This window comes from Hypanus sabinus, chromosome 4 (assembly GCF_030144855.1).
Source record: "Hypanus sabinus isolate sHypSab1 chromosome 4, sHypSab1.hap1, whole genome shotgun sequence".
Taxonomy (NCBI): Eukaryota; Metazoa; Chordata; class Chondrichthyes; order Myliobatiformes; family Dasyatidae; genus Hypanus; species Hypanus sabinus.
The window spans coordinates 101,035,858-101,054,329 of record NC_082709.1 but is presented as its reverse complement, the minus strand read 5'-3'; the positions used below and the strand labels follow the sequence as shown (position 1 = coordinate 101,054,329).

General features: G+C 41.1%; 1 protein-coding gene across 2 annotated transcripts in view; it reads left to right on the top strand.

The window, feature by feature from the left end:
- The window catches only part of LOC132393030 (cullin-4B-like), an 89,624-nt gene extending 72,341 nt beyond the window's left edge, over nt 1-17,283 (top strand). For both annotated transcript variants that reach the window (XM_059967738.1, XM_059967739.1), the window contains exons 17-20: nt 8,078-8,183; nt 10,661-10,833; nt 11,200-11,352; nt 16,073-17,283. In XM_059967738.1, the coding sequence (XP_059823721.1) occupies nt 8,078-8,183; nt 10,661-10,833; nt 11,200-11,352; nt 16,073-16,168 (528 nt within the window). In that variant the 3' untranslated portion in view covers nt 16,169-17,283. The remainder of the gene's footprint in view (nt 1-8,077; nt 8,184-10,660; nt 10,834-11,199; nt 11,353-16,072) is intronic.
- Nucleotides 17,284-18,472: the final 1,189 nt, after the last annotated feature.

Below are 18,472 nucleotides of genomic sequence, written 5' to 3'. Positions count from 1 at the left end.
GAGCAGCCTTCAGCCCCACCAAACAGGGCAATCAGCTTGTGTAGATGTTGTGCGATGTCCCACCAAGCCAAATAACAGACAGTACACCATATGCGATTTAAATGATTACACTTTCTAGATCTTACTGGAACTATTTACTTAATAGAGATACAATATAAAAGGAAAAGTAAAAGGTGCCAAACTTATCCAAGTCCAACCACTTAATGCACAACCATTGGAGCTCAGTTAACGAAGTCTTCTTGCGACCATTCGATCCCCTCCGACCTCCTCAACCCGCCGCCTGGGAACAACAATGGTGGTCAACCAGACATTCCATAAGAATCTGACCTCGTCTCCTCTCCTCGCTGAAATCCTGGGCCTCGGACCCCCACTCAGGGTCCTTTCCGTCGTCCAGTTTACAACACCACGTCTTCTCTCTCCAACCCCCTCGCGCCTTCTCCTCAAAAGCCCGTGCAACACTAGCTTACAGACCCATAAGAAAGAACAGCTATCCCAACTGGTTAACTAATGAATACAATTCTCGTTATCAGTAATTATAACCCAAACAAGCTGCGAGAGCAAGCACTCTCTCACCAGTTAAGATAACAAAGAAGCCATTTTAGTAGCCTTAGCAGTAACATATAAGAAGAAACCCCTTACACACATAACAATTACAGCACGGAAGCAGGCCACCTTGGCCCTTCTAGTCCGTGCCGAACGCTTGCTCTCACCCAGTCCCACCTACCTGCACTCAGCCCATAATCCTCCATTCCTTTCCTGTCCATATACCTATCCAATTTTACTTTAAATGACAATATCAAACCTGCCTCTACCACTTCTACTGGAAGCTCATTCCTCAAAGCTACCACTCTCTGAGTAAAGAAGTTCCCCCTCATGTTACCCCTAAACTTTTGTCCCTTAACTCTCAACTCATGTCCTCTTGTTTGAATCTCCCCTACTCTCAATGGAAAAAGCCTATCCATGTCAACCCTGTCTATCCCCCTCATAATTTAAAATACCTCTATCAAGTCCCCCCTCAACCTTCTACACTCCAAAGAATAAAGACCTAACTTGTTCAACCTTTCTCTGTAACTTAGGTGCTGAAACCCAGGTAACATTCTAGTAAATCTCCTCTGTACTCTCTCTATTTTGTTGACATCTTTCCTATAATTCAGTGACCAGAACTGTACACAATATTCCAAATTTGGCCTCACCAATGCCTTGTACAATTTTAACATTACATCCCAACTCCTATACTCAATGCTCTGATTTATAAAGGCCAGCATACCAAAAGCTTTCTTCACCACCCTATTCACATGAGATTCTACCTTCAGGGAACTCATCATTATTCCTAGATCACTCTGTTCTACTGCATTCTTCAATGCCCTACCATTTACCATGTATGTCCTATTCTGATTAATCCTACAAAAATGTAGCACCTCACACTTATCAGCATTAAACTCCATCTTCCATCTTTCAGCTCATTCTTCTAACTGGCCTAAATCTCTCTGCAATCTTTGAAAACCTACTTCATTATCCACAATGCCACCTACCTTAGTATCATCTGCATACTTACTAATCCAATTTACCACCCCATCATCCAGATCATTAATGTATATGACAAACAACATTGGACCTAGTACAGATCCCTGAGGCACACCACTAGTCACCGGCCTCCAACCTGACAAACAGTTATCCACCACTACTCTCTGGCATCTCCCATCCAGCCACTGTTGAATCCATTTTACTACTTAAATATTAATACCTAATGATTGAATCTTCCTAACTAACCTTCCGTGTGGAACCTTGTCAAAGGCCTTACTGAAGTCCACATAGACAACATCCACTGCTTTACCCTCGTCAACTTTCCTAGTAATGGCTTCAAAATATTCAATAAGATTTGTCAAACATGACCTTCCATGCACAAATCCATGTTGACTGTTCCTAATCAGACCCTGTCTATCCAGATAATTATATATACCATCTCTAAGAATACTTTCCATTAATTTACCCACCACTGACATCAAACTTACACTCGGATCAATTGATAATTGCTAGGTTTACTCTTAAAACCCTTTTCAAACAATGGAACCTCATGAGCAATAAGGTAATCCTCCGGCACCATCCCCGTTTCTAATGATATTTGAAATATTTCTGTCAGAGCCCCAGCTATTTCTACACAAACTTCCCTCAAGGTCCTAGGGAATATCCTGTCAGGACCCAGAGATTTATCCACTTTTATATTCTTTAAAAGCGCCAGTATTTCCTCTTCTTTAATTATCATAGTTTCCATAACTACCCTACTTGTTTCCCTTACCTTACACAATTCAATATCCTTCTCTTTAGTGAATACCGAAGAAAAGAAATAGTTCAAAGTCTCCTCCATCTCTTTTGGCTCCACACATAGCTGTCCACTCTGATTCTCTAAAGGACCAATTTCATCCCTCACTGTCCTTTTGCTATTAATATAACTGTAGAAACCCTTTGAATTTATTTTCACCTGACTTGCCAAAGCAACCTCATATCTTAGACCATAAGACATAGGAGCAGAAGTCAGCCATTCGGCCTGTCAAGTCTGCTCTGCCATTTCATCATGAGCTGATCCCATCTCCCATTTAGTCCCATTCCCCCGCCTTCTCACCATAACCTTTGATGCCTTGACTACTCAGATACCTATCAATCTCTGCCTTAAATACACCCAATGACCCGGCCTCCACTGCCGCCCACGGCATCAAATTCCACAGACTCACCACCCTCTGGCTAAAAATTTTTTTTCACATCTCCATTCTGAATGGGCCCCCTGCAATCCTCAAGTCATGTCCTCTCATACTATCTTCTTTTAGCTTTTCTAATTTCTTTCTTAAGATTCTTTTTACATTCTTTATACTCCTCGAGTGCCTCATTTACTCCGCTGCCTATATTTATTGTAGAACTCTCTCTTTTTCTGAACCAAGTTTCCAATATCCCTTGAAAACCATGGCTCTCTCAAACTTTTAACCTTTCCTTTCAACCTAACAAGAATGTAAAGATTCTGTACCCTCAAAATTTCACCTTTAAATGACCTCCATTTCTCTATTACATCCTTCCCATAAAACAAATTGTCCGAATCCACTCCTTATAAATCCTTTTGCATCTCCTCAAAGTTAGCCTTTCTCCAGTCAAAAATCTCAGCCCTGGGTCCAGTCCTATCATTCTCCATAATTATATTGGAACTAATGGCATTGTGATCACTGGACCCGAAGTTCTCCCCAACTCATACCTCCGTCACCTCATCTATCTCATTCCCTAACAGGAGATCCAACACTGCCCCTTCCCTAGTTGATACCTCTATGTATTGCTGCAAAAAAACTATCCTGCATACATTTTACAAACTCCAAACCATCCAGCCTTTTTACAGAATGGGCTTCCCAGTCTATGTGTGGAAAATCAAAATCTCCCACAACCCTGTGCTTACTACAGATATCTGCTATCTCCTTACAAATTTGCTCCACCAATTCTTGCTCCCCATTAGGTGGTCTATAATACACCCCTATAAGTGTTACTACAACTTTCCCATTCCTCAATTCTACCCAAATAGTCTCTCTAGACGAGCCCTCTAATCTATCCTGCCAAAGCACTGCTGTAATATTTTCTCTGACAAGCAATACAACACCTCCCCCTCTTGCCCCTCTGATTCTATCACACCTGAAGCAATGAAATCCAGGAATATTTAGTTGCCAATCACACCCCTCTTGCAACCATGTTTCACTAATAGCTACAACATCATATTTCCAGGTATCAATCCACGCTCTAAGCTCATCCACCTTTCTTACAATGCTCCTGGCATTAAAGTAGATGCATTTAAGAAACTCCCACCTCTTGCTCTCTGTTTATCCCTAACAGTGCAAACAAATTTATTACCTTTTTCTTCCTTCTCCCCTACATCTTCGGTCTGAGCATTCCCCTTCTCTGTCACCTGCCTATCCTCCCTCACACACTGTCTACTAGCTTTCTCTATTTGTGAACTAACCTCCTCTCTCCTAGTCTCCTCAATTTGATTCCCAACCCCCAAGTGTTCTAGTTTAAAGTCTCCCCAGTAGTCTTTGCAAATCTCCCTGCCAGGATATTGGTCTCCCTAGGATTCAAGTGCAACCCGTCCTTTTTGTACAGGTCACACCTGCCCCAAAAGAGGTCCCAATGATCCAGAAACTTGAATCCCTGCCCCCCTGCTCCAATCCCTCAGCCACACATTTATCCTCCACCTCATTCCATTCCTACTCTCACTGTCGTGTGGGCACAGGCTGTAATCCTGAGATTACTACCTTTGCGGTCTTCCTTCTTAACTCCCTACCTAATTCCCTATATTCTCCTTTCAGGACCTCTTCCCTTTTCCTGCCTATGTCATTGGTACCTATATGTACCACGACCTCTGGCTCCTCACCCTCCCACTTCAGGATATCTTGGACGCGATTAGAAACATCCCAGACCCTGGCACCAGGGAGGTAAACTACCATCCGGGTTTCCTGACTGCATCCACAGAATTGCCTATTTAACCCCCTGACCATTGAGTCCCCTATTACTACTGCCTTCCTCTTCCTTTCCCTACCCTTCTGAGTTACAGGGCCGGACTCTGTGCCAGAGGCACGGTCACTGTTGCTTTCTCCAGGTAGGCTGTTCTCTCCCCCCCCCCCCCCCCCCAAACAGTAATCAAACAGGAGTACTTATTGTCAAGGGGTACAGCCACTGAAGTACTCTCTAGTGCTTGACTCTTCCCCTTCCCCCTCCTAACTGTGACCCACTAGTCTGCCTTCCGTGGCCCCGATGTGACAACCTGCCTGTAAATCCTCACTCCCCTGACCAGCCAAAGGTCATCGAGCTGCAGCTCCAGTTCCCTAACACAGTCCCTTAGGAGCTGCAGCTCGGCACACCTGGCGCAGATGTGGACGTCCGGGAGGCTAGGAGACTCCAGGACCTCCCACATCCAACACCGAGAACAACAAGCTACCCTCATACTCATACTTCCCCCTTTCCTCAAATAACAGGAAAAATTGAAAACTAAACCTACCTTGCCTCGCCCGTTTCTGCCGAAGCCCTTTGAGCCCAAGCCCTTAAGCCTTCACTCTGCTCCCGGCTCACTCCACTGCCTGCAAAACGATGCTGCCCGCTGTATAAGGTTGTGTTCCTTTTAAATTTTCCATGCTTCACTGCCCAACGTCACATGCCTGTGCAGTCCCGCCTCTCTTAACTCAAATGAAAAGAAGAGAAATCAAAATGGCTCCCGCCGCACTCCCGCTCCAATTCTCAGTCTTCCTTCTCCAAATATAGAAAAGATAGAAAATGTTTTCTATGTATAGAAGGGTCTTAATGTACACTAAACATGCACATACAGTAAGTGAAAAGTCAGCAATTTACTGTTTTTTATTGATCATTTCAGATTCAGATTATTGTCATTTAGAAACCACAAATGCAATGCAGTTAAAAAATGAGACAACGCTCCCCCAGAATGATATCACAAAAGCATTTGACAAAACAGACTACGCCGGAAAATCCACGTAACATTTGGCAATCCCCAATCCAGAGTCTGGAGAGGCTGCTGTGTATTAATATCGCGCTACCGTCTAGCACGTTCCCCGGAAGAGAGCTCCAAATCCACCAGACAAAAACAAGACCAAAAACTAAAGCTACAAGACCTTTCCAAAATTGTCTTGCTACAATTATACAGTATAGTGAGTCTACACCTGAAGAACTGCTTGCAGCTATGGTGTCTGTATCAAATGTATTATCTCATAAGGTGCTGCAAATCAGAAATACAGAGAGAAAATGCTGAAAACACCTAGTCAGGCAGTTACTTTGGAGAGAAGCAGTTGATGTTTCAGGTCATTATTCATGACCTTTATTAGAACTGTGGTTTCTAACACTCTAGATCTTTCTACCCTTTGTATCTTCTCTGCCAATTTCATACTCTGCCGTGATTTCACTATTCCTTCTGTCGATCCCTAGGAACTGAAATGACCCATCCTGAACAGAACCAGCTTAGTACCTATATTGTGGCATCTCAATAAACTTGAAACCCAAACTGACATCGAGCTCTACATCCACTGGCAAAGATTCTTAAGCCAGAAACCTTGCAAAACCCCTTTCTCCCATTTTCAGAATTCCTAATGCACTTAGCCTCCTAATTTACCACCTAAGCTTTTCACAATCAAGATAAACTGCTGGAGGAATTTGGTGAGTTGGGCAGCATCCATGGAATGAAATGGACAATCAGCAGACCTTGTATCTGTTATCTTTCTCTTCTTCCCACCACCCCAGCTCTGTTGCTCATATACCTCCTTCTGAATTGCAGATCTCCATTTGCCTGGATAGGTGTAGTTTCAATAACACATGATGTTAAACTCATGGATAGCACCCTGTTTGATAAACAACTACTAAGCTACCTTGCACATTCTCTTCCACTACCACTCGTGGACAGTGACTACATTGCAGCGAATGACATTAACTGACCTTCAAACTTGAAATATACTGCCATTAATAGGTCTGAATGTTGAATCTTCCTTTCCAAAACATGGTGGTATTACCTTCACCACTTGGCCTGGGGCAATTAAAATTCAACAGTAAACATTTAAAGGTTTTTTGGCATGATGTACTGGTGAGTATAAGCCAAACTGTATTTGGAACATTGCAAGCAATTTTGGGCCCCATATCCAAGGAAGGTGCTGGCCCTGGAGAAGGTCCTGAGGAGATTCATAGGAATGTTTGATGTCTTGATCAGTAGTTCAGAAGAATGAGGAGAGAATCGCACTGAAACTTCGGGATGGTGAAAGGCCTGAATAGAGGAGCAGAATTATTATTACCCACTCAAGATAGTGCCAAGCTGTGATGTCTGTTAAGATCATTGTTCAGACGTGGTTGCATTTTAGGGAAGGTTTTGGGGAAAACGAGAGGATTTAGGGCTTTAGTGACATGGATGAGTTCAGTCCAGAGTCCAGGCTGGAGTGCTGCATAGTCAAAGGCCAGTGATCTCTGTGGAAGGATGTCAACTCTGCAAGCACTGTGGATGAACACCTAGCAATCCCCATTGGCAGTGACCAAGATCATGCACCCTGTGGTCAGAGATCTAGCAAGTCCGGGGGTCAGTACTGAAGAAAGAAGCCCAAAGGTTGAAGACCAAAGTCAGCGAGTTAAGAAATCGAGGTCGAAACCCTGGTCTGGAGGTTGGAGGTCCGTTATCTGCTAGTCTGCTGGAGGCCTGTAGATGGCCTGTCCTGGCATTGGAGACCTGTCTGAATATAAATGGGTGTATGGCTGGGAGAAAAGGGGTTTTGTTGCTTGTGTTGTTCATGATGGTTATGCTATGTTGACACTAGCATGTGTATTGGCACTTGCATGCTGACTCAGGACATCCTTAGATTGTGTTGGTTGTTGATACAAATGGACAGGCCACCCTCAGGCCTCCAGTGGACACGTCATTGTATGTTTTGGTGTACATGTGATAAATAAATGAATCTGACGTGCACAGACATGGTGAAAAGCTTGTCTTGCATACTGTTCATATGGATCAGATTATTACACAGTGCATTGGAGTAGAACAAGGAAAAACAATAATAATGCAGAATAAGGTGTAACAGCTACAGAAAAAGTGCAGTGCTGATTGGTAATAAGGTGCAAGATTATAGCAAAGAGTCCAATTTAATGGCTAGGAACTCTTCAATATTTTTATCCTAGTGGGGCAGAAGCTGTCCTTGGACCTGGCGAAACCTTCAGCTTTCAGGCTTTTTTATTTTCTGTCCATGGAAAAGGGGAGAAGAGTGAATCTAATCATTAGGTGTACTTAAGGTAGAGATTGATAGATTCTTGATTGGTAAGGGGGTTAAAAGTTATGGGAGAAGGTGGGGAAATGCAGTTGAAAGAAAAAGAAATCAGCCATGATAGAATGGCAGAGCAGGTTCGATGGGCCAGATAGCCTGATTCTGCTCTTTATCTTATGTTCAAATGTTTTGTATTCAATTCAATTATGGTCTTTTCCTCTATAACCTTGTTATTCCTTAATAGCATAAAAACTTTGGTGTCATTTGTTTTGCTCCCAGTTGATCTTGAATTTCTTCAATGTGTGCTCTAGGGTAAAAAGGAACTGCAGGTTTCACTCTTCCAGACCTTGGTGTTGCTCATGTTCAATGAGCACAATGAGTTCAGCATGGAAGAAATCAAGGCTGCGACTGGCATAGGTATGGAAACAACATGGAAATTGTCAACTTTTAAACAAACTTGAACTATTTAAATTAAAATTTTTAAGAACTTTCATTTATAAAATTTAATTGTATAAAGCCAGGATATAGGGAGTTGCCACTTACTAATACAATATATCAGCAGAATTCCTGCATTCAGACAAAGTAGCAGAGCAGACTAAAAGATCAGCAATTAATTTGTAGCTATATATTTTTATCAAAAATGATTCTAAAAGATGTGCACATCAGGTATTAAATTAAATTTGTAAGCCTTTTTTGCTTCCATTCTATCTTGCCAAATGGAAGCCACCTGCCATGGTATGACTGGTTGAACTCATTCCGAGATGTTCTCAGAATCAAGGCAGTGTACAGACCCATTCCAGCTGTAACAATTGTCTTTAAAATGTTGGTTGAGGGTGCTGTGGAAATAGGATCTGTGAGTTGATTCCACACTAGCATGCCTCACAATTGGATAGAACTAACCTTCTGTAGTAAACTTGGTCTTGTATCTACCTGGTCTAAAGTAAACCAGGACTCTGGAGAATTAAGCCATTGGTTTAGAAATTTAACTGTATCAGTCATGTAGATGATTAGGGCAAAGAATGGGTACCCACAAAGCTTGTTTCATGATCCTCATATATAACCTAAACAAGTCCAAGAGATTTCAACATTTATCTGGATGGCTGTACCTACAGCATTAGCTAGACCTGTGTTCCCCTTCTTGATCTCCACACTTGCTTTCACCATCATCATAGCTATGATAAAGAAAACTGCACCAACTTCCTTCAAAATCACCTCTGTCCCCTGCAGCTAATATCACTAAACTCTCAACTGTAAGTTCTCCTTGATTTGGGTATACATTGCCATTCCTCCTGGCACTTATTAACACTCATATCACAACCAAGTTGAACAGGGAGCTGAAGTTGCTGGAATTGAAAAGATAGATCAGATTAAATGTCTCTACTGTATCTACTTCTCCTGGTTCCACACACCTACCACTCTCTATGTAATGAACTCACCACCCCCCCCCCCCCCCCCATATTTCCCTTCAATCTTCTTAAAATTGTGCCCCCTTGTGTTAGTCATTTCTACCTTGGGAAACATCTCTGGCTATCCACTCTAACTTTGCCTCTTAGCATCTTGTATACCTCCGTCAGGTCACCTCTCATCCTTCACTCCAGAGAGAAAAGTCCTAGCTTGCTCAGCCGTTCCTCATAAGACATGCCCTTTAATCCAGGCAGCATCTTGGTAAATCTTCTCTACACCCCCTCTAAAGTTTCCACATCCTTCCCATAGTGAAGATGACCAGAACTGACACAATATTCCATATGTGGTATAACAAGAGCCTCATGGCACTTGCACTTGATCCCCCAAGTAATGAAGGCCAGCACCTCATACTTCTTAACAACCCCCTCGACTTGTGTGGCAACTATGAGGGATCTGTGGATGTGGAATCCAAGATTCCTCTGTTCTGATGAGATGTGACAATTCAGTTTATAGTTTCCATCAAAATTATTCCTGTTAAGGCTTAATTTTTAATTTTCCCATCTCCTAGTCTGAGTAATTTCAATAGACTTACCGATGGATCAGTTGTTAAATAAATACACGCACATATCAGTTTTCAAGTGTAATCATTTAAAATTTTCCCAGGTATATAAAGCAGGCTTTCAGTTCATCTGCTTTAGCACCCTGTATAATAACTGATAATGTCTGACAACAATCTCCAGCCAGCACTGAAGTAACTACTCCCATTAATTGATTATTGTGTTTAATATCTTGCAACATTTGAATCTAATGTTTTGGTAGCTGCTTTAACCTTTGGTACATTAACCTCAGACAATATGTTTACGAGTTTCTTACAGCTTTTCTTTTACAGCTCCTTGACCAAAGTATAACATCTGTCAAATTTAAAGCAGGTCTAAAAGCCAAATGAGTTCAGTTTTCCTCCCATGATAAACATTGAATTAATGTCTGTTGAAGCAAGGGCAATCATGTTTGGTCTTTGAACTTTAGCCAAAAGTAGACTTGTTAGGAAAGTTTTTTCCATTCCACCAGAAGCATCCATAAAAATTTCCTAGCCATCATAAACAACCTCTAATAGTATCTGAGACATCCCTTTGCGATCTCACTAAACTTTCTCTTGGATGTATTTGTTGAATTGTTTTAAGTCATGTATGGTCTTTTGCAGAAACAGTGTACACATTTTCATTCTCTTTTTATGGTTCTAGAAAAAGAAAGTATTACCAATTTTCAATAGGAATAATAGGCTTCCTTCTCCTTGAGATTTTAGAAAAACCAAGTGCACATCCTAATACTAATTCTAACTTAGATGCAACATTTGATACATCTACTTCATTTTGTTACTGAGCTATCTGCATGACCGATGGATGTTCTATTTTGTTATGTGTCTCTGGATGAAGTTTGGTAAAATATTTAAAGTTTTGTTAAATATGTTCTGTTTTTAATTTCTACCATAGAGGACAGTGAATTAAGGAGAACGTTGCAGTCTTTAGCTTGCGGTAAAGCTCGTGTGTTGAACAAAGTTCCCAAGGGGAAAGATGTGGAAGATGGAGACAAGCTTATCTTTAATGATGAGTTCAAGCACAAACTGTTTAGAATAAAGATTAACCAAATCCAGATGAAGGAAACTGTATGTATTTCCTCCAGTATTCTGGCATTTTACCAAAAATCAATTTGATGCATTGTTATTTGATATCTGCACCCTTTATTCAATAGCACTTGATATTGTAGCATCTTTTGGGCAATTCACTTGTGACTATTTCCTCAGTTTTTGAAATAGGAATGTATACCTGAAGATATTTTGTTAAGCAGTTTCAGAAATCAAAGTCTGGGCAAAATTTAGATGCAGTTTCTTCTGTTGTGTGTAGAATAACACACTATTAGTTATAGAGAAACATCAAGAAAACAAACCCAAGAGAGTCGGTGGCATTAGAGTGAAAATTAATAAGGTGGATAATAATAAACTGAATATGTATGACATCTTACTATTTTTCAGGCTGAGGAGCAGACAAGTACCACTGAACGAGTATTCCAAGATAGACAGTACCAAATTGATGCTGCTATAGTCCGAATCATGAAAATGAGAAAGACACTCAGCCATAACCTCCTTGTTTCAGAACTCTATGACCAGTTGAAGTTTCCAGTGAAGGTAATTAATTTTTGAATGATGCACTATTTTTGTTGGAATAAACATTGCAGGTGTCTGTTTCACTCCTGGAACTCTGGCCAGATTGGATCCTTTTCTGGAAGCTGAAAATCTTCATCTGAGTGGTTTGCGACAGGATCAAAGAATCATATGGTACTAGAACAAGTTGTTTAGCCCACCGTGTCTGTGCTGGCCATCAAGAATCTATTTCCAGACCTGTCATCTTCTATGCCAGGTGTTCATCTAAATACAGTATCTCTTCAATATTGTGTGAGTCTATCCCTTCAGGCAGTCATTTCAGATTTTATCCTCCCTCTGAGTTAAATTCATCCTCAGATTTCCTCTAAATTTCCTACTCCTTATCATATATCTATGCCACCTTGTTATAAGAACCACACTTTCTTGCAATCCTTCCCATCCATGCTTCTCATAATGTTGCATATCTTAATCAAGTCCCACTCAGCCTCTCTGCTCCAAAGAAAACCAGCCAGTTCCTGTCTTTAATCTTTATGAACCGCTATATCTTGAGCAATTTCCTTGTAAATCCAGCATCCTCTCCTGTGCAATCCAATCCTGTAAGTTGTAAACCTGAGACTGATACAGTTTGTACAAGATTATGGTTTATCTAGTAAGGATTGGAACCATTCAATTCATTAAATGGGAGAACAGATCAAGGGAATCCACGTTTCGTGCCATTTCTGATGTTTATTGATTGATTGGGTCTTGCTTGCTTTCTCTCAGTGTGCGACATCCTGCTCTCAGCTTCAGTTGTAATGTCTCACAGATTGAACTTGACACGATTCTGCCAATTCCCACTGCCCAGCTGTTTCACTGGCTAAATGGCTAAGGAGCTACTTGTCCTGAATTCCTGCTTTTAAGGCTGGGACAAATAGTGATGCTATACAGACCAGATAATCATCCCCAATCATTGTTGATGGGAGTCGTGCAATGGTGGTACTATACTTCTGAGAAGTGGCCAGTTCTACTTGGTTTTCTAAAGTGACCAGTGTTTTTCCTGATCCTTTCCCAGTTATTTCCATGAGAATGGAAGTGTGGTCAATCACTGCAGCAGCTGAAATCACCTCACTCCAGTCAAATCGGAACTCCAATCAACACCCATAGAACCATATACCAGGCTGTCTTGCTTAATTTACTTACAAGAGTACAGCACAGGAACAGGTCATTTGTCCCACAATGTGGTGCCAAACCAGCTGAAAAGCAAATCAAAAACACCCAAACACTAATCCCTCCTGCCTATACCATGTTCATAACCCTCCATCTTCCTTACATCCATGTACTTATCCAAATATCTCTTAAAAGCCTCTAGTATATTTGCCTCTACCACCATCCCAGGCAGCACATTCCAGACATCCAGCACCCTCTGAGTAAAACACATCCCCCTTTCACTTAAATGCATGCCCTCTGGTATTAGGCATTTCAGACCTGGGAAGCAGAAACTATCTGTGCACTCTAACCACGTCTCTCATAATCTTGTAAACCTCTTATCAGATATCCCCTCAGTCTCTGATGCTTCAGAGAAAATGACCCAAGTTTATCCAGCCTCTCGTGATAGCACATGCCCTCTAAACCAGGCAACATCCTGATAATCCTCTTTTGCACCCTCTCCAAATCCCCATCATCCTTCCTATAGTTGGGCAATCCAAACTGTACGCAATTCTCCAGATGTGGCCTAACCAGAGCATGATGAAATTGCAACATAACCTCTTGACTTTTGAAGTCAGTGCCTCGACTAATAAAAGTAAGCATTCCATAAGCCTTCCTAACCACTTTATTGATCTGTGTAGCTACTTTCAAGAACCAATGAACTTGATCCCAAGATCTCTCTGCTCAGCAACATTGATAAGGATCTTGCCCTTAACAGTGTACTGTCTCCTTGCATTTGCCCTGCTGAGGTGCAACACCTCACATTTATCTGGGATAAACTCCATCTGCCATTTTTCAGTCCTTATCTGCAATTGGTCAATATTGTGCTGTATTCTTTGCCAGTCTTCTACATGATCCACAACTCCACCAATCTTTGTGTCATTTACTAACCTACCCAACTACGTTTTCATCCAGGTCATTTATATACATACAGCAGAGGTCCCGGCAGGACTCCACTAATTACAGACCTCCAGCTCGAACAAGTCCCTTCAGTCCCTCAGTCTTCTATGCGCAAGCCAGTTATGAATCCAAACAGCCAATTCACCGCAGACCCTATGCATCTTAATCTTCTGGTTTAGCCCCCCATGACGGACTTTGTCAAACACCGTACTAAACTCCATGGAGACAACATCCACTGCCCTACCCTCATCAGTCTCTCTTGTCACCTTGGCAGAAAACTCAATCAAGTTGGTAAAGCACACCATGCCATGCAGAAAGCAATGCTGGCTGTCCCTAACTATGCCATTGGTTTTCAAATGATCATAAATCCCATCCCTAAGAATGTTTTCCAGCAATTTCCCTACAACTGATGTGAGACTCAGTGCTCTATTGTTCCCAAGATTTTCCCTTGTTCCCTTCTAGTCCTCTGGGACATCGCCTGTGGCTAGAGGACACAAGGATAATGGTCGAGTGCCAGCAATCTCAACCCTTGCCTCCTTCAGTAACCTGGGGTAAATCCCGTCAGGCCCTGGGACTTATCCACCTTAATATTCATTAGGAAGCCCAACACTTCCTCCTTGACTTCTAACAGCCCTATTGTATTTATACACTCAGTACTGATCTTCTGGTTCTCTGTATCCTTTTCCTTGATAAATACAAAAGCAAAGTTCTCATTAAGTACCTCACTCACATTCTCTGCATCCATGAAAATGTTCACTCCTTTACTCTTGAATCCTTTCCCTAGTTATCCTCTTGCTCTTGTTAGAATGCCTTGGGATTCACCTTAATTCTCTTAACAAGGACTTTTCACGTCCCTCCTGGCTTTCCTAATTCTTTTAGTTCTTTTTAGTTCTTTTCTGGCTTCTTTCTATTCTTCATATGCTTCACTAGGTCCTAACTTCCAAAGCTTTGCATACTTTTCCTTTTTCCTCTTGACTAAATTCATCACCTCTCTCTCTCTGGACATCCAGGAGTCTCTTACCTTTCCATCCCCATCCTTTCTTTTAACAGGAACATACTTTTCTTATACTCTGATCTTTAAACACCCTCCACGTGTCTGATGTGGACTTACCACAAAAAAAGGTGTTCCCAATTAATGCTTCGTAGTTCCTGCCTAATTTCCTTGTAATTTGCCCTAACCCAATTTAAAACTCGCACAAGGATCATACCTATCCTGAAAAGTTAGGAGTTGCAATCACTGTTCCCTAACTGTTCACCCACTGAAAGTTCATCATCTGGCCAGGCTCATTACACAACACTACCATTACCCAGTACGGTCCACCCTCTCTTTGGACCATCATGTAACAAATTCTGCCCCATTTGAACCTATAAGGAGGTCCCATTTTATATTAGGGAAGCTGAAATCCCCCATGACAATAACCCTTTTTCTTTTAACACATTTCCTTAATCTGTTTACATATCTGTTCCTCAATGTCCCAGTGGGTATGCAGGGGTCTGTAGTACAATCCATCAGTGTGATTACACCCTTCTGATTCCTGAGTTCCACCCAAATGGACTTGGCTGCACTCAGGAGAGACATAATGGAGGAGTCCGACACTATGATATTGTCCCTGATTCTCCCCCCTTCCCTTTTCTTTTAACCTGCTCCTCTGTCTTTTCTAAAATTTTGAAAACCTTCCAGAGCTGCCGAAGTAGGAAATGGTTCATACAGAAACAGTAATGATTGCTGTTCTTGGACTGATTTTAAACACAAATCCTTAGTTCCCTGACAGTGGCATACTGGTATATAGGGTGGTAAACAAGCCATGGCACAGATAGTGAAGATGCTTATGTCACACTTTATAAAACACCAGTTACACCAACTTGTGGACAGTTTTGGTTGCCTCACTATGGGAAAGGTATGTTGGCATTGGAGAAAATGTAGACATGAACCAGGATGTTGTGGGATTGAAGGACTTTACTTTTGGGAAGAGATTAGGTAGACTGGCTTTTTCCTAGAGAGAAGGAGGCTTGCAGGGGGAGACCTGATAAGTGATATAATAGATTATGAGAGGCAGAGACAGTAGTCAAAATCTTTTCCCCTGGTAAAATTATTAAAAACAAGGCAGCGTAGGTTTAAGGTGAGGGTGAGGAGTTTTCAAGGGGATCTGAGGGGTATTTTTTTTTACCCAAAGTAATTGATATCCAGAACACGCTGCCAGAGGAGGTGGTGATATCTGATAAATGACTATGATGAAAAGGTATTTAGACAAGCTCCTGATGTGGGCAAATGGGATTAGTGTAGATGGGCAGAAAGGATCTAATGGTCTGAACTGTACAACTCTGACCCTGAAATAAAGCTGTACCACTTGATGTAGACTCAAGTTGCTGAGAGGATTATTTTTGCTTAGCCCAAAATTAAATCCATTTCAAATCAAACCATAAACACCCAGAACTCCAAAAAAGCTGCTGTTATTTGAGTCCTTCACTTTTGAATGTGATGCTAACCATACCACTTGACTTTTGCTTCAACGGCAGAGCAAATTTTGGAGAATACTTTATTCAGATTTTTGCTGCTGATTTCACAGGATGTTAATTGTGTTACTATCCAGGTGTTATTACATCACCTTATTTTTGCTTATTTGTGTTCTTTGCCTTTTCCCATTTTTTGAACATTCAGCCTGGAGATCTGAAGAAGAGAATTGAGTCTCTAATTGATCGGGATTATATGGAGAGGAACCGAGACAATGCCAACCAGTATCATTATGTGGCATAATATACTGAACAAGACTTTCAACTCAGTAAATCTTTAAAAGCACTGATACTCTCTGCATCCATTTTGGATTCTGTTTGGTTTTGCACAGTCCAGCCAAAGCCTCTTGTGAAGCATTCCTTTTAGGAGCAACATCCTCAGGCATCCCTTTTTACACAGTATCCAGCCTTTGTTTCCTGAGGATCTCCAGAAAGTGTGAAAAGAGCACAGAAGTAAATACATCTCCCGTTGTGTTGTTGAAGATTTAATATCTACAGTGTAATTTCATTTGATTTCTTGTGTAACTCATGCCCTTTTGATTAAGACTTAAAAAACATAGCCTGCACACCATTCCTCCCATATAATCAACAGCCTGGAATCTTTTGAGAGAACTCTATTAAAATATAAATATGTAAGATACCCTGAGAGAAAATGTTTCACATTACATACTGACTTTTGGCATTACTGCCACAGTGAGATAAATGACATTTTTGATCAGTGAAACTGACATTTTTATTTTTTTAAATGACTTAAACAACCAATAAAGTAATCAACTTTAAGCAGTAGCGAGGCTGCACTATACTTCTGGTCACCAGTGCACACATGCCACAGAGTAACATTTAGGTTTTTATTGCATGCGTCATATGAATGGAGAAATGTTGCATCAAAATAGAGATAACTATCTTCAAAACATGTAAAAGTGCCAAAAATTAGACTGTCAAACACACATTCCACTAATAACCTACACCTATTGCTAAAGTAGTCATTATGCACCCAATATTCCTAGTCGCAAGGTTGGTATTTGTTTTAGGTGGAATAGCATTTTCACCTCCTTCCGCTTATGATTGCTTTTTCAGAGTAGTTTTCCCATTTTTGAATGATTCTTTCTGTTTAACGTATTTCTCATAGTGCCCAACAAACTTAAAACTTTGCAGATTATACATGTGCTTTGTATAGAATATACAAGTGTTCCTTTGTGTTATTCACTGTAAGTTGTTCAGAAACACTAACTAGTCTGGTGGAGCTGAGGTGATGGAATTCCTGTGAGCTTGTCCTAATTTGTTTCATATTGTTATTATGTCCAAAAAAAGTCATTCTCAAATAAATTGGACCTTTTGTCTTCTGATAATATAAACTGATTTTCTGCTCTGGGCTCTGTCTTTATTGAGTTACGTCTGTATAACACAATTTGTGGAAAAAGTTAAGTAATTACAGTGGCAAATTAAAGATTTCTGTAATTTTTGTACCGTTAACTATTCTAACGCTACAGAAAATGTTGCAATTGGGTCATGTCTGTATCAGGGTTTTGTTTACAGAAAAAAATTTTCAACCTCATTTGACTTTGAAGGGGAAAAATGAGTTATACCCTTCCAAAATTACTTATTTAGTCTAGAGTGTGGAACGAGCTCCCAGCGGAACTGGTGGATGCAGATTTGATTTCAACATTTAAGAGAAATTTGAATAGGTAAATAGATGGAAGGTTACTGGGTGCAGGTCAATGAGACTAGGCAGATTAATAATTTAGCATTGACTAGATGGACCTAAGGTCGCGTTTCGGTGCTATAGCGTTCTATGACTAAATGGGTCAATAGGAGCAGTTAGAGTAATAGTTACATGTGCATTAGAAGTTAAAACAATTGTTCAACCCAAGGCAGTCAGCAATGATTAGTTCAAGAGGTGGATCAGGAACTCTAGAGTGTTTCAGTAGGGGGACTGGGATTCAAGAGTGGTTGAAGTTTACAAACCTTGATCTCTGAATGGAAAAGGGGGGTGGGAAAACATTGTTTTACAACACCAAATGTGGTAGGGGATAAAGTGGAACTGCAGATCGTAAGAGTTTTGAGATAGAGTGAATTGGTTCAGTTGCAGAGGGAGATCCAGAGCATAGATGATAGAAGTGCCACTCTCATTATGTCCAGTTTTACTTTCTTTTGTTCTACAATTTCTCCCCCATCTCGTCAGCTACTGAAAACCTGTCTTTTTCTTTCCCAGTACTGATGAAGGCTCCCTGACCTAAAACTGTTTCTCTCCACAGATGCTGCCTGTCCCGAGTGATTTCATCATTTTCTGCTCTTTACTTCCTATTTCTAGCAGCTGTTGTTTTAGTTTCACTTAAAAGTTCATTTATTTAGGGCCAACATCAAGGAGACAATAAAAGAAATGTGATTGGCAGCAGAGCCCAACGTGACAGGCACTTGGGTTGGGGTGTAGAACTGCCAAGTGTGTTGGTGGTGGAGGGGAATTCAATGTGGCATTCAGAAAGGAGTCGGATGCAGTGAAAGGAAAGAATCGGAATGGTTAAACAAGGGATTCTGCAGGTGCAGGAAA